A 17,511-nucleotide genomic window follows, 5' to 3' on the forward strand; every position below is an offset into this window, starting at 1 on the left:
TCCATTTAGAGTCAAACAGAGCATAAAGCAGGGTATGCTTTAGGGCGGGGCTACCTTGTGATTGACAGGTCAGTACCACGGCTTTATCCGGTCTGGGAACTGTCGGTGTTTTCGTCTAACAACTTTAACTCTTTCACAGTGTGTTTTCACCTGATGAAAACATAATTAAATGTTGAATATCTCAGCCGATAATCGTCCAGGCTGGTGAACGGTCGATCCCTTCCCGTAATGCAATTGGTCTTGCATCATCAGCATCAGAAATGATGGACTAAATTACATGCACACTGGAGCCAAAAGTTCCACAAAGAGCATTCAGTGTTTGAAAGCTTTTGATGTTGAAGAGCTTTTCATCGACTGTGAAGTCTGCTCCAATACTGAGGTCATTCTTGAGCTCCTACTGAGACACAGGAAATTGGTGTTGGAAATTACAGGCTTCCTTCCCTCTACAAATCCTCTAGATGAACAGCTCTGATATTTCACCAGCTTATCTCATCCAAACCATCATCACATATTCAAAACTCTGAGATGATGATGGCACGTTTGACTATGCAGCGAGGCATGGTAATGATGCTTCAGGAAAAAGTTTGGAAAGGACATGAAGAGGTCCTGATTGAAGTTGTCGGCCAGCCTACACAGAGCCAGACTATTCCTGGCAATAGCAAAGGGAATGATCTAAGTGGTGATAAAACTGTTAGCTGTGTGCTTGTAGATGATAATAGCTCAGTATGTGTACTTGTCCAGTGGTTCTTTCTGTGACTGATTATTTCTGCAGAACTGTTATTAAGGCAAGTAGACTTTGAGTTCCTTAGGGAACAAATAGCTAGCAGGATTTCCTTGAACACAAGGTAGATCACTGGAGGTCACTGACTTCAATACACTTGGGAGGCTATAAAAACGAAGTACATCAGTGAGAGGAACATTCTTACATGCCCCTACTTTCATCCCTGGAAAGTTATTTATGTTTTAAAGGGAGCGGTTAAAGACAAGACCTGTAAACACACTGTAATGGCCGCGGAGTTACAGAAAGAGATGTGTAGTAAAGCTGCAAAACAATCGCCGCCAGTGCAGGTAATTGAACAAACAACATTATTCTATTGCAAGTTTGTCTAATGCTAAAGAAGACATTATGGAATCGTGCTTTTTTTATTGCTGTGGACGTCCACCCAAAACATTAAACCAAGATTAACCATTGAGAACATGTTTACCCTTAAACTTTTCTTAATTGTTGTCTGGAAATTAAATTTTTTGCTTCAAGGAATTGTTTCAATTATGACTTCCTCCTCATCTTCGAATCTTTAAAACGGGGCTTTGAAGCCATTTCTAAGAGCTGAGATTAGGCCTGATCATTTGTAGCTGGCCTTGGATAAACTTTCTAAGCATAAGCTCCTTTTGTTGCACATAATACATGTCAAGACTTTGTATGAGTAAACAGCCACTTTCCCTTAGCTGTGATTTGCGTTCTCATTTTGTGAAAATTGGCTTTGGGAATTCCCGCGTTGTATATTGGAATACATTTAATTTGGTGTGGTAATCGTTTTTTAGAAAGCTGCTTCAACTTGTGCACTGCTCGCTGTGTGAGGTGGAGGATCAAGCTTTGTGCTGTTAATCTGTGTTGTGTGGTGAAAACTACCCAGCTACAAAGACACAAAATGAAACATTAGCAACACTGTGAAGGAGGTTGTATGGTTGCTGTTACAGTAATATGCCTGAACTGCACCCGTTTTATTCACTGACTGTGAGATGTATAACTTGCTGAGAATGTTACCCGGAGTCAAGAACAAACTGTCTTATGGAAATACTAATTATCATTCAAATAAATGTCCACAAAATAATATGTTTATGCTTTTAGACATATGATGGTTATCGGCCTCAAAGACCAATTTCCTGATCTGGGAAGTGGCTTATTAGGAGTGACTGCTTATTACTCCTTTAGGTTACTCGCTTGGGTTGGACTTTGCTAAGTATTTTCCTGATTAATCAATAAATCCTTTGATACAAAATGTCTGAAAATAGTACAAATTACCTCACAATTTCCTAAACACCTGACATCTGCAAAGTGCTTGTTTTGAGCAACAACACAAAGTTATTTAGTTTACATCCACTTAAAAGTAGCAAATCCACACAATTGAGAAGCTATCAAGCATTTTTGAAAAAGCAAAAAAAGGCCAAATAATTCATTAAAATAGTAAATTAAAATAGTTAGATTCATTTCTCTGTGGATTGTTTCAACTCTGCTAAAGGAACAATGTCATAAATATACTGTCATATGTTAAGTTACATTAAATAGCGATGCTATCATATCCTTGTTTAAAGTGTTGAATTATTATTGTGGCGCTTTATAATACTAATTATGGTTTTGATTTGGCCTTAGTGAGAATGTGGGGCTTTAGGAATAGTCAAACTGATGCTGTGCACTTGCTGAGTCACCCGGTCAGTTGGTTCAAACTAATTGTATCTATTTGGGCATAATGAGCAGTTTGGACTCTATTAGCTGCTATGAGGGTTAACAAGGCCAGTGAGACTCGTGGCCTCATTATTCCATGTGCTTTATTAAAGACAATTCAGGGATGTGTGATTGTTTGCACTAAAATAATTTCAAATGACTAAGAATGGCTCCTTTTTTGTAAATCCAGAGATATTTCATAGTAGGGTGGATGGAAGCACTTGTCCGTGCCCATTTCTGTTCTGAATCTCAAACAGTTTGGAAAGACAATAGTGGGATTGTCCACCTTCACACATGACCGCATGAATGGGAGTAGGTCACTAGGAAAATTGTAGCACAAGTTCAGCCAGGGAACTCACTGGCAGGCAGCCACTGGCCTGACTCAGCTGGGTGTTTGTTCACTTAACCAATCACAGACGCTTCCCAAAACCAGCACTCCGTATCAATCGGAAAGGAAACTCGCCAGGTCTTTGGTGCTGTTCAGTTTGGCTATTTCTGCTCCAAATCCAATTCATTGGGGATAAAAATGGCATTCATGCAACCTTTCTGAACCAGATGGTGATGTCCCCAAGGGAGGAATCTGTAAGCTTAGAGTCACAGTCAAGGTTAACACCTTCCAGTAAGGGAGAGCGTGTGGCATTAGGGATGCCATTTAATCTGTTGCGCATCTTTTTCCTCACGAGCATGAATTTATCACCTGTTTCCTACTCTGTCAAATTTATGGTTTTGCTGCTCATGATTTGGATGATGGATGTTGTTACTCTTCCACCGTTCCAGCGCTGTTGTCACTAGAATTACGTTTCATTCTTGCAACAGGATTTATTAAAAACATCTAGCAACCTGAACCATTTGCAGATAACATATAACCCGCTGGATTTGGGAGGACTTCCTGTGATGACTGATTTCAAGTCGAATGGCCTCGTGCGATGGCCTTTTGAATTATTATTCATTTATTTACACACTTCGGATGTGTGTGTGTGTGTGTGTGAGAGAGAGAAAGAGGTGGTTTTACAGTATGTTCTATGCTCAAATACCATCTGAGCTGGTTTTATTCTTGCACTAATACATGTATCTAAAATGAGTCTAAAATTTCATATAGGTGATTTCTACATATTGGTTTAATAACTAAAATTATTTTTATCAGATTCTCAGATGTTATCGTGTTTCTGAGATCTATTTGTATGTAGCCCATGTAATACTGATCCAGGAAGTATAAAGAGCGACAAAGTCGGGGTGGATTCGTGGGTCCAAAGACACTGGAGCTGTTTGTCATACAGCTTCTGCACTAAAGTAGTTATTTTAACCCAAAGGTTGAACCATATGTCACATAACTTCAGGACTTGAGTTAACTTCCAAAGTTATTTTAACCCAAACATTGACTTTTTGTCACATAACAGTTCCAAAATAACTCCACTCTTTTCCTAAACCGATCAGAGTCATTTTGATGACTAAACCTGACCAAGTTGTTGCAGATTTGAGAAATGCTGGACATTCATCAGAGAAAGCGACAAAAACGAGGAACAACTTTTCGTAAGATATCATACAAACCATGGTATGAGGATGCGATGTTCAGGGAGATGATGCACCAAGTAAAGTGCACAAGAGCAGATCCCTTAAATAGGACAAACGCATTACTATGCTCCACGTCATTCACCATCCATAACGAATAAATCAGATTACCCTGACTGAAATGATTGAAATAAAATACATACTTAAGTCAGTACATTTTTTGGCCGCAAGCCAGTCACTGGTCTGACGCAGTTCACATGCTTTCACCCAATCAAACACACTTCACAAATAGGGCAATCTGTTTAAACTGAGAAGGAGACGCACGACTGCAGGTCCGTGCTTCCTGCTACGCCATACTGATACAGATGTATGCCGAGCGCGTCCGGACACTTTTGCACACCTACCACACCACCCTCTGGTGTCAAGTCACCCGTTTGTGTCTGCTTCAATGTAACGTGGAGCAGTGGCGCTGTTCCCTCACAGGGAGGAGTAATGGTACATTGAGTTACGGGCACAGACTGCACACGCAAAACAAAGCTATTCTTTGCCAAAAGCAAAACAATGTTTGTCAGTGACAATGCAAGTCAATTGTTAGTTGTCGCTCCTGACATAAAGCTTTGACAGCTTTGACAAAGGATGAATAGAAAATTAGAAAGGCATCAGAGTTTTGACGACTGAGAGATACTCATAGTAGAGTTTTGACGGTTTCTCATCTACCTGTGTAATTTGCTTCGTGACCAAACCAAACTCTGCCCGTCTCTGCTCGATTATACTTTTTTTATCATCTCCATGTTTCCAATTCAAGACGTGCTCACACACTCTGTCATATATACTGGAGGCTATCCAGTAGGCTGAACTTGGATAATGAGAAACCCTTAGAGCCTGTACTGCCATATTTTAGAAGATATGCCTTTAGATGCAGAAGTGGATGGGGCGGCTTCAGCTTTAAGTTATTGACACTGACGATAAAAAAATCAATTTTTTTGAAAAACAGGGTAGTTAATTGGACAGTTACAAGAAGCACTTAGCCTGTTATTTGGAGAGGGAAAATGTACAAAGATAAGGAAATGTAAAGATGTATAGATTTTGTTACATTTTCGCTGCTTTCAGATAAAAAAAACTAAAGAAATCCTGTTGTGGTGATTTCCATTATTTAACAATGACTGAAGAATCGCATGCTTTCCTGCTGCTTCTCTTACTGCTAAGAAAATTCAAAATGCTTCGTCAATAAAAAAACAAACATGTATTTAAAGATCCACTAATAAGTATTTTACATATCCGACGGCAGACATGACATCATTTGATTTCCATGTGCCGGCCCAATGTAAACATAATATGACCCACGTGAGTGTATTGATCAGGCTGATGATACAATTATAAACACATCCTCCCCTATTTATACGTTGCATGTCTGCATTTTCACTGATCTGGAAACAACACAAGTGAAGTCATTGACAGTTAATATAGCCTGTTTAGCAGCTCAACAGATGCGGACGAGGTTTCGAATTTCTTTGATAAACATCAATTTTGATGCTTTTTTATAACCTTATTTAGATCCAAAGTAGGCCTACATGTCTTAACCAGTGAAACATTTAAATGTGCACCGCAAAAAAGTTGTTTACTTTCCAGATTAATTATGTCTTGTATTATGAACAATACATAGACCTTGCCATGTCACTCAGCGCTGACCACCAGAACACACACACACAGTTAGTTTAGATTCCTGCATTCCTTTCGACAGGCTTTTGTTAAGAGAACTATCTTAATATTCAAACACTTTTTTTCGTGGAGCGTCAGATCGGCTTACATTTAGAGCTATATTTGGGGCTCCGAGTAAGCCTCGGTCTCTGTACCTGCCCAGCACTAGCTGGTTAAATTAGTGCAGCAGTTAGAAGCTAAACACCCGAGATACCGATATTTTCTCAGGAGCGAAAAGAAGAATAAATATTGGACTTTTTATTGGACAGGTAGACACAAACATGACTGCAATTGAATGCTAATGTTGCTCTGTGTCTGAATGTGTGAATAATCCACTGGTTGCCAACGAGTTTATCCACTTGTCCCTAAATGGACAAAAGATAAGTTAAAGAAAGTATTTCATGAACTTAAAATATTATATGGTGGCACAACACTGTGAGTTAGCAGAACAACTCCAGAACAGTCCAGAACAACTGACACTAAACAAGAGTGAACGAATCCCCAAAACATCCTCCCTAATATATTCTAATCTCAAATCCCTCCAGCATGTGGCTTCCTCTTTGCTTTCACACAACTAAACATGGCTGTCCTCGGAATGGACTGCAGGAATTTAACAGTTTTTTCATCATTCTCACGATGACTTGAATATTTTGAAAAAGTTAGGGAGAGCTGTAAAGCGACACAGTATTTTATAAGCTAGGTGTCGCTTTTCTTGTAACTATTTGGAATGCAGGTCCCACCCTTGCAGGATTCGAACCATCGGGATCAAAAAGGCGGAGACGCTGCTGTGATTCTCTTGGGCCGAGGAGACAGCTCGCATGAGTTATTCCGAGTAAATAATAGCTTTGGAAAGTCTGACAGCTCAGCACATTTAGAGATTCAGATATTTGCATTTAGCAGTCAACACTCCGCAGCGTGTGATTCTGTGGCCTTTTAGCATGATTCATTCCATTCCCAGGGAGCATCTCAAAAGCTCCACTTAACTGATACAAATAAAATGAATTTGTTAGCATTTCATGTTACGACACAGGCCACAGAAAAACTTAACTTAACAATCGCAAATCCAATATATGGCTCGCCCTCTGTGAGCTGGGAGTTTTAAAGATAGCTCTGTGTTTATTTAACCTCACAATTTGTTTTATGAGGAGCCCCGGGATGCAATATTTGAATCCAGTTACACATGACAGGAGATGGGTGTCTTGGGAGATAGAAGCACCCTGGGAAGAGGAATAAGAAGATAAAGACTCATGAAATAAGAAAAGGCACAGGTGCTTGTCAAGTACACAAAACCCTTTGAAGAGAATTTGTCCCTCAGCGTTGTGCTCCGTGTGCTTTGGTGAAAGATTAGACCTCGTGTCAAATTTTTACTGCCTGTGTCAAGGAAGTACTGAGATAGATAGATAGGAAGAAAGCATGGGAGGTTTATAGAGATAGACAGTCGGATAGAAAGAAGGAGATATCAGTCATGTTTCCTTCCAAACGTAGTGCATATTTTAACAGAATTTCCAGGAAATGCATTCTGTTCTCCTGTTGGTTGTCATTTAACAATTGCAGTAGAAGAGGGAACGACAGAACGACACAATTAAAAGAGCTTTAGACCTTTTTGTTTGTGATTCCGTCATTGTCCATCATTGTCTCTTTGTAGCTAAAGTTTGTCTTACGTTTTAAATTGCTCTGTACGGAATCCAGAGCAAATCTATGATTGAGGGATTGTTTCCACACGGATCTCAACATGGCGATCGGCTGAGTCGGAGGTTCGCAGCTAACAGTGCTAACAACGCAAACAACAACAATGCTGACAGAGTGTTTACCTGAGAAGGAACCGGAGGGTTGACCCAAAATGTCTTTATGTTTCTACTTGTGTTTTTTATGCACAAAATGAACATAAAAACAGATGGATAGAAAGTCACCTACACCTATACAGAGGAGGAGATGTAGATAGATACGTTGAAGGGGAGATGTAGATAGGTTGGGGAAAGAACATATATGGTAAATAGGTTTTAAATAGGTCTCATAAACCCTCATAATGACTGAAATATAATGCACTGACGATCCCTTCCTTTAAAACTCAAACTTTGCAGAGGTTCAAATGGAGTCAAGCCGATTGTATTTGCACAGCAATTAATCACAGTTACAGTCCTGTAAGGCTTCACATTAAAAACTATATCCTCACTGAAGACACATAGAAACCCTCTGCTGCAGAGCCCTGTGTGGAGGCTTACAGTGTTCATGCTCACATCATGAGCCGCTGTGAGGCTAGCTGTGTATCAAGCCATCTAGGAGACAGCCTCTGTGTTCCATCTGCCTAGTGATGCGGAGCAGCAGAGTGAATGTCTGCTGGTCACTGTGTCTGTTTTGGGGGCGTCAGTAAGGGTGTGTGTGTGTGTGTGTGTGTGTGCGCGCGCGCTGCTTACCGTAGCCGAGGAGCCGCGCATGTGTGCGGTGATGGTGGCGGTAATGTGTGTAGTGGGAGTGGGAATACAGGTTTAGACAGTGGGCAAGAAGCCAGTGCATGACTGCATCATTGTGTGGACTATACAGTTCAGTGAAGGGGAGATTTGATATTTTCTTCCTCTCAGTAGAGCCTTCCTTTAAGCCAGAGCTTTGCCCAGGGAACATTCACAAAGGCTGCAGCTGGCAGAATCCTGCTACGTGATCTAAAACCAATTTCGCTATTTGAATAAGCTAACACTTATTTTCTTATCTTCCCCTTGCAGTCGAAAAAAATCCAGGCTCAACTGAAAGAACTGCGGTACGGGAAAAAGGATTTAATTTTTAAGGTAAGTTCAAACTGAAGGGGGGCTGGCTTTACAGTAGCTCCAGACCAGAGGTAAACGGGTACTTCAGACCACCTTGAAAAGGATGATCCCATCACAGGAGGTACTCCAATTAATTCAGTCTGCAATTACAAAGGCCAGCGATTAGTCCACATAGGGCCACATACTGTCTTCTGATTTCCTTACATTAAGATCCATGTAGAGCCGAAATAAGACGTATGAGGATACATGGTGTGGACAGTGGTCGATGAAGTTTATACAAGGAAATCTCCAAGACACAAATACAGGCATCATGTATCGCTACATTCCAGTGAGCACCATGGTAAGAATATGATGCAATGAGGTTAAACCCTTCGGAAAGATGTTCTGAGATGGCTGGGAAATGTTAATTTCGATGTAATTGATACCTATAGTGAATTTGTGTCCGGCCAACGCAGTCTCACTGACATTCGTCCAATCCCGATGCTTGGTCAGTGCTCATAAGCTTCAAACTATGATACTCTAGGTACCCCTCTGGCATCAGTCTTAGACCACTCAGCACTGACCAAGCGACTGTATTTTTCGAGTTGGTAGCGAGAACTTGTTGGTCCTGTAAATATTGGGAGGGTCTTTGTTTGCTTCTGGCCTCAGATGCCTAGGTACCAAATATTGATTATCAAACTTTTTCATAAGTCTTAAATTACTGCCACTGAAGTTTTCATGGGGCATCAGAAATGTGTCTCCCCCTCACATACGTCCTTTGCAAGCACTCGCACATACTCTACTGCCCCTTGAATTGCGACGGAGTAATATTTATTGGCATTTACTGGAACATGGACTGACCTTTCGGGCCTTGTTTGCAGTGTTAAAATATCGGTCGACATTTCAGCCACGAACAATGTCATTTCTTAAATGTATGTTTTGATCCATTAGACCCATTTCCTAAAGTTGTATCTGACATAAATGAATAAAAGGGACTCAGTCCTCATGAACTGAATTTTATGCTTCTAGCCCAACGCCTGAATACTTTGTCCCTGGATGTCCTGTTACTTGTTCTATTTCTAGACCATGAATGATGGATGCATTGACTTGTTTGCTTGGTGTCACTGCTCGTAAATCGTTGTCTTTAAATTGCATCAGTCACCCACACAACACAACCTTATTACTCAATGTCACCAGATATTTCATGTGGACCTTCAGAACATTATGTCCGTGGTGATTTACAGGTTCAGATGGTCTAGGCTCATTTCATTGTACTCTCTGTATTTTAAAACCAGCCATCTTTGAGAGATGACAGTCTGCTCTTTTTTTTCCTGATGGAAAGGTCAGAGGGAAATGAATCATGTATCTCTGACCCCACTGATCCCTCCTGCTAGTCCTGAAAACTCATATGTATTCCACATATGCTGTGATCAAAAATCACAGAGGGGGACGAGGGAGGAAGTAGAGAAGAGTCATTCGGAAATGTCATCAGCTTCACAGGGGGGATGTCAGTTTAGGCACCTTGACCGGGAAGCAGTCGAATTGGTTGTGACGGCTGTTGTATCACATCAAACTGCATTTTGCAGCACACCGTCACGGTACACAAAGACAGAACAATCTCACAAGACAACATGAAGAAACGTCAAAAAATCAAATTATTTCATCTTGGGAACAATTCGGTCTTTCTTAGAACTGACCTGTACCTGTCAGTTCCATAAAAGACAAAGAACTGTGGAACTATAAAAACAGAAATGGGTACTGTTTTGACAAGATGCAATAATGCAGGTTCACCAGCCTGCTCTCATTGCCAAATACCGACGCGTTGTCACGCCCCTCTGCGCCAGATGCCGACACACAAGGCACTCTTTAGCGTCCAACGTGACAGGCTTTTAAAATACAATGTAAACCTATCCAAGGCATTATTAGATGCCCAGAGAACATGCTGTGGGAGAGTGATGAAATAGTAAAAAACCCACACAGGGTGGGAGGGTCAAACAAACAAGGGATTTGCAACCTGGAGACAGATGTTCGAGACACATGGCCAAAACAATTATTTTGAAGTTACGTGCTTTCCGTACTTATGATACGTGATGTAATGCCCAACCATGATGTCTTTGCTAAACCCAACGAAGAGGTTTTGTTGACAGAGCCTGCGACCTCATACTTTGACGAGCTGGGCAACCCAATGCAATATAAAGGGGTGTCAAGGGTCCTGGCCAAGTGTCAGTATGTGACGAGTTAGGATGCGAATGTGTTTAATTCATATGTTGAAGACATACACCAGAAGAAGGAGCTAGTGTTGTCAGTGTTTTTTTCAGTGGATCATTTCCATGAATAGTCCTTCGATTTGAAGGACAACTTAAAAAGACTTAGTGAATCCAAACTATGCAGTCCCAGTACATGACTGTAAACACTACACACAGGCAGGTTCCCCTTCACTTGCTCAGCCAAAACATTAAAAACGTCAGAGAAACTGACGGTGCCTTCCACCATGTTTTCCCTGTGAGACAGAATTTTTGGCAGTCATATTCAAGCCCTCACATCTTCTTGACTCCTTCAGTCCACTTTTAAATTTACCCTTAGAGCTGTTTCTCTTCCAGCTTAGAAAAAAAAAACAGAAAGAAAAATGACGGCTTGCTGTAGCTGCATGCCTCGTCTAGCAGAGTGGCCAGTACCCTACTGACCCCACACCTCTGTAATGGATTCAGCACAAAGAATTGGAGCTTTAGACCTGGAGGCACTAACCCTAAAAGTCAGCATTTCTGGGTCAGTGGCCATGCGCCCGCAGTTCTCAGAGCACTATCTGCTGATGATGCTCTGTGTAATGGATGGTAATGGCTCTCAACTGTAATGCTACACATTCGCATGCACGCACATACAAACACAAGGTCTTGAGATCCTTTAGAGCATGAGCTAAGAGCAGGTTGGATTTGTTTTCTCTGTGCTTGTGAGCACAGCCTGGACTCATTATTATTCATTACTCCACACTTTCTAAGAGCAATCCATTCTCACTCCCAATGTGTCAAATTCAGCAGCTTGGTCAGTGCTCCTCGGCGCCTGACACCAACGCCCGGAGGCACTGTTTAGTGTCTATGCGATGCACCGGGCTTGCAAAAAACTCCAATGTAAACACAGCCGCGTCCTTATTACACACTCAGAGCAAATGGCAAAGTATATAGTGTGAGATAGATAGTCCATTGTGGGCAGAAGAGGCGGTGCATGGGTCAGCTCAAAGTGCAGCATTTTATATCAGTAAGCCATTCTCACATTTCACATACAAGAACCAGAAGTGAGTTTGGAGAGATTTTATTATAGCAAATTTCCCCTTGGGGACGAATAAAGTATATTTCTATTCTATTCTATAGCAGCAGCAATAATCATTTGGTTTAAGGGAAACACTGTTTATTGTTTTGGCCGTTTGTAACATCATATTATATTGTCCGCCAACACACTTTCATTCCAACTCGTCACATACTGACGCTTGGTCAAGACCCTCTGGCTTCACTTTCTAAGGAGCTTTTGGTAGCTCCACTACGGTTGCAGTAAAGACGTGGTTGATGTTGTGAATTCAAATAAAAACGTTTGAATAGAAAAGTACGTAAGCTAAGTAAAATACAAACCACGTAACAAATGTACGGAAAATACGTCAAACATTACGAACGTAACTTCAAAACAACTCAATATTTTGCGTTAAAACGCCGTTCTCCTGGTTGAAAGTCCTGCATTTGCTCTACCCATTCACCTCCCCTCCCTCCTGCTCTTTCTGGAATTTTTCAGTCTTAATACTTGGTCATTACAGGAGCATTTACTCTGAGTGACTTCTAATGAGGCGAATGGGTTTACATTGTAGTTACTTGAAAGCCATCTCGTACAGACGCTAAAGGGAGCCTTGTGCCTAGTGCCAAGGGGCGTGACAGTACATTGGTATTTGATGCCCTGGAAATGAATACAGGCCGTCCACTGCCAGTAGTGCAATGGCAAATATTCAATAACATTTTGTAAGTCCCTTTGAAATTGGACTGTTTTATTTAATTTTTTTTGCAAGTAACCTTCAGGATCCCATTATGATGAAAATAATCCAAACGTGTATCAGTGAATACTGCCATTTTCCACAATGAGATCATATGCAATCCTTTGTGTTGATGATTAAAGTACTGTCCCTCAAACTTTTATTACCTTTGGATCCCCTCTCGAGCACAGCCCGACGGCTACAAATGACTTTGTGAGATTGTCCTGAGCTCCCTGTAACTGGAAAAAAAAAAAAAAAAGATCTTCTGAGACAAAGATTTGATTCTTTGGCTTCTTTCAAAACCCATAGTGGTGAATGTTGCCCTGTCCTCGACTGTCACTGCACGACTCATCTATCAGGGAAAACTTAAACATCATTTCTGCTGCCCCATGAGTGGTAGAAGTGACAGACACGTGAATGGCAAACACGCCATGAGTTCCCACTGCGTCACGAAACTCCCTGAGGTACCACATAAGTCTTTAAAACTCACCAGGAAGAATCTCATCACCCATGTCTGAAATTCCAAATACTTTTTTTCCCCAGAGATTGTGGGTACTGTTTGTTGGGATATCTGACCTTGGGTGTTTCAGAATGTTATAGCCCATGCAGCTTTTCATTTTGAGAGGCTAGTAAAAGACACCCAACAATAGTTCATGGCTCAAAGACTGCATGCAAATGATCCAATACAAGTTTCTGTAACACTGTCCAGAGCCCAAGTCCATAATGCCTTTTAAACACTTATAATCTGTATAATTATAAGCAGTTAACAATATTCATAATGTTGTATAACAATATTCAAAACGCATTATAAAACATTGTATCATGACTTATAAAGTCAATTATCATAATACTTGATAACTGCTGGTGACATAATGTACATTACATTACATTACAGACGCTTTTATCCAAAGCGACTTACAATTCAGATCCTGTTCGCAAGTTAGTGAAGAAATAATTATGAAACATTATGTGCGTTTTTTCTTGCATACACTTTTAATTATTATTTTTTTAACTTTACGTTAAGCAAACAATATCCACTCAGTAACTAATAATCATATTATAATGCATTACAACAGTGATATTGCATTGTAATACACTGTGATCCTAGCAAAAAAAGAGTGTCAGTAGCCACTCACATATGTTTACAAGCAGGTTTAAGTTAAAGCTGAAAGAAAACGGCAAAATTTGATAATATTTCCTCAATTGCAAAAAGGGTTTTTAAAGCTCACTTGAGGGGATTATTGTCTTTGTCAAAAAAAGTTGAGGCACTAAACAGATTATGGAAACCTTTCTGCCGAATAAATTCTGACTGAATATTTTACATCAGATTTAAGTTGTTTCTGCTGTCAGTGTCTCTCCAGATATTTCCATAACGTCTTAATCTTCATGTAGGAACAGCATGAAACATGGCCAATAGTAGCTGACACCAAAGAACAATTAAAACTTGCCCAATTGAAAAAAACTCCTGAAGACCTCTCTCCATTGTTCAATACAATGCAGCCATGATCCCATTGCCCTCCTATTCAAAGACACAGGGGATTCATTGAGTGCTTAAGGCATACAATGTGCATGGAGTTGAGTGCTCAATGCTTTGCGCTGTAGGTCGGTTATTGAGGAGGTGGGGATGGAGAAATGCTTTTTTGTGCCCATAACAAACTGAACTGATCAGAAAGTCACGTCTTTCTCCAGGGCCAGCAGCTAATGGACCTGGAGCACAAGTTAACCATCGCCAAGGAAGAACTGGAGAAGACCGCACTGGATAAGGTGAATAAACCCCCAGAAAAAACTATATATATATATATTCTGCTTTAATTGTGATGCTTATGTAACATTTCTTTATTTGTGGGTTGTGTACTTTTGAACTAATGTTGTCTGTCTCATCTGACCCATTTAAACCCTGCAATTTCCAACGCTGAATCGAAAAAAAGCATTTGCAGTAATATTTGATTGTATAAATCAGTTTTGCAGCAGCTTTAATTCATGAACTATAATGTTATTTTCATCAGTGGTTATTGACACACTGTCGCTGGGGGCCAGTTATATGAGTTAAAGAATGCACGTGGAGAACAGGTAGTTCTGGTGCTCAGCTCAGGAGTACTGACATCAGAGGCTGCTGAAAAAAATAATTCAACCAATCATTCTGTCCATTATTATTATTGATTAAAAGTAAATGATTTTTTGAGCATTACTTCTTTTTTTATTGCTCTGGCGAGTTCTGCTTCATGTCTCGCCTAACGCTGCCTGCCTAAAGTCACTTCAAAGCATGGCCGATGGCTTTAACGCTTAAGTTCATTTCTCATACGGATGATGTGGGGAAGAAGGTGCGGAGGGATTCAGGAATCTGCTTGTGTGTGTGTGTGTGTGTGTAACTTTGTTCGGGGACAGGAGTCGCAGCTGAAGGCGCTGAAGGACACAGTTCACATCTGCTTCTCAGCTGTCCTGCACAACCAGCCCGGCAGCAGCCACAGATTTCCCATCTCCCCCACCCATTTGTTCAGATACCCATCGCTCATCAACAGCTCCAGAGTCACCTTTCAGCAGCCACATGCCAAGGTAACTCAGTATTCCACTCACTTCCATCTGATTTAATGTTTATCCAAAATACGGCCTGGGTTATTGTGAAAATCCAGCCTTTTTTAATGTTTAATGAATCGATGGAGTGATGGGCTCAGTCTGTCATGTCTGCTGTAGATGAGTTCCTGCTGTCCTTGAAGTAACAGCCTCACTGTGAGACGTCTGCATATGCTCTGCAATGATGAGATAACATTTCTATTTGTAGAATGTGTTTATATTGATCATCATTAAGAAATAGGGCTTTTAAATCCTAACAATAATTAGGATAATAATAAGTAATAATAATGTGTTGTGGTAGCAATGGTCTAACATCCCTACATTTCTGCTTTTTCTGTTTTTGAAATGTTTTAAAAAGCAAATTTTCTTGTAACCTCACATATGTTTCAAAGAAATATAATTAGCTTTAGTAAATGAATCAATCAATGTGGCACTCTTTTGTTCAACTATCTAATACCCACTGGGCATCACCTCTGATTTTTTTGTCATTTTTGCTTGTTGATAATAAATTTTTCTTATTACTTTGTAAAAGTTGCTTAATGTTGAATTCAGAGCATATCTAATGCCTCCACACAGCTCTCAAAATGGCGACGCTGGAGACGATGGCTAGCTGCTAACGGTTCTAACAGCGCAAACAGTGAAAACAACAGCAACAGTGCTGACGGAGCTAACAGTGTTTAGGGGGGAGGGGGACCAGAGAGGTCGGTGTTATCAGCGGTAACACTCGTATGTATGAGTGCAGTGTAAAAGGACGTCCGTCAGCTATCCAGAGGGACACAACAGAGAGACTCACATGCACTAAAAGGCACGTGTGGCCGGTAGCTCTATGTAAACAAAGCCCGGAGAAGCTCGTCTTGAACCACAGAGAAGGAGAGCGACTTTATTCTCTGCTCAGGACGGCATTGCTCCACTATATCGCTATATTGCAAATAGCTTTTGCTGCTGGTTTAATGCTCTGAATCTCGTACATAAAACCTTTAATGTTTGAGTTGAAACTGGCAAAAAGAAATACACACCTGACATTACTGCATGTGCAAAAAATATTTTTTAGGATAAGTGGCTCAGTCCAGGAGATTTATTATTGGTGGACACGTTATAAAAAAGTCTCAAACTAAATTCCAAATGTCACTGCTACAATTATAGATGAACTAACAATGCTGTTATCCAAATATGTAACAATGTTAGCGCTGAAAATTTACTGCCGCTGTAATCAAAAAAGTCACACATTGTGTGCCATGGATACGTGTCATTGTAGTAATCATGCTTGATTGCAGAGCTGGAAAGTTCAATTATTTCCAAGGCAGCTTCATTCACCGAGGCCTTGAATAAACATTGCAGACTGAAGGCAAAATGAACTCCCACATCCCCCTTGATATTGCCTGAAAGAGGATCAATGGGCCTTTTTCACAGGAGACGTTCCGATTTTTTTCAGAGCAGGGGAAAGCACAGGTGCAATTATTGCCATTAACGATGGCTCTATTCCATTTAGGTGCATCAGTAGGCCATGTCTGAGAGCCAGCGTGCAAAGTAGTAATGCCATGGAACAGGTGGAGCTAAATGGAGTCCAGCCCTCATTAATCTTGTTAATTGCACCTGTGGGTTTTCTGTTGCCTCTGCCTCTCAGAATCTGCTCAATTTGATTGTCAGTGAGCCCAGTGTAAACACAGCAGCTACAACAAGTCTGAAGAAGTTTGCTCTGTAAGGTAAAAAATGGAAATCAAGGTGGATTTTGGGATTTGCCTCTGTCATGGTGGCGCATCATTTTCCCTGCGACTTTCCAGATAAGATAAAGCGGGCTGCTGCTGTTTTTGCGCTCCGCTCCCGCGTAAACACCTTCAAATTGAAATTCATTTCACACTAACTCCCAGCTCGGTGGCATCATGGAATATAGCTCAGTGCCAAAATATTCACCTCACCACACATCAGAGCGCACTAACGTCTGCGATGAGAGTTTAAGTGTGAGGCGATTATTACCTGCTTTTGAATGTCTATTTGTCAATCTGATACTCTTGAGTATGAACTCTCCAGAGAGAAATGTAGCCCAGGAAATAATTACCGCCAAATATATAACAGTTGGGCAAACACAATTCAGAACAATAACATGTCTGGATCGAGCAGCGATATAATGATATAAAGTCATTTATACCAGTTTTTGTATTCCTTGATGCTTTTAGAGGTAAAGCCCAATTACTCGAGAGCATTATGGGAGTTTTGCTGTGTTGGATTTAAAATCTGTTCTCTGTGAAACGATTAACTCAATCTGACACAGGCTTTGTTTGGAGCCTCTCAAAGTCAAGGTCACAGAAGACTCAACTAAAGGCTCATGATTTAATCCCTTTTAAGAGTTAAAAAAAAAAGGTGACTAGAAAGAGGATAAAGGATTATGCCACCAGTGTAGATATTGCTTCTTGTTTTGCTCGACATTTTAGGACTGATGTCAAGATTTTACCCAGTCAATATACCGAATATATGTCTGTGACTCTAAGGAGCTAGAACTGAAATGCAAAAGGAATAAACACGTCACTTTAGTTTCCTGAAATACA

At 40.6% G+C, this 17,511-nt stretch overlaps 1 protein-coding gene across 1 annotated transcript in view; it reads left to right on the forward strand.

The window, feature by feature from the left end:
• Positions 1 to 17,511, forward strand: part of luzp2 (leucine zipper protein 2) — a 149,667-nt gene that overhangs the window by 114,019 nt on the left and 18,137 nt on the right. Inside the window, exons 7-9 of the mRNA XM_031848593.1 lie at positions 8,368 to 8,430; positions 14,087 to 14,161; positions 14,783 to 14,950. Coding sequence (XP_031704453.1) covers positions 8,368 to 8,430; positions 14,087 to 14,161; positions 14,783 to 14,950 — 306 coding nt within the window. The remainder of the gene's footprint in view (positions 1 to 8,367; positions 8,431 to 14,086; positions 14,162 to 14,782; positions 14,951 to 17,511) is intronic.

Source organism: Anarrhichthys ocellatus, unplaced genomic scaffold (genome assembly GCF_004355925.1).
Source record: "Anarrhichthys ocellatus isolate YVR2014 unplaced genomic scaffold, GSC_Weel_1.0 scaffold8, whole genome shotgun sequence".
In the NCBI taxonomy this organism is placed as follows: domain Eukaryota; kingdom Metazoa; phylum Chordata; class Actinopteri; order Perciformes; family Anarhichadidae; genus Anarrhichthys; species Anarrhichthys ocellatus.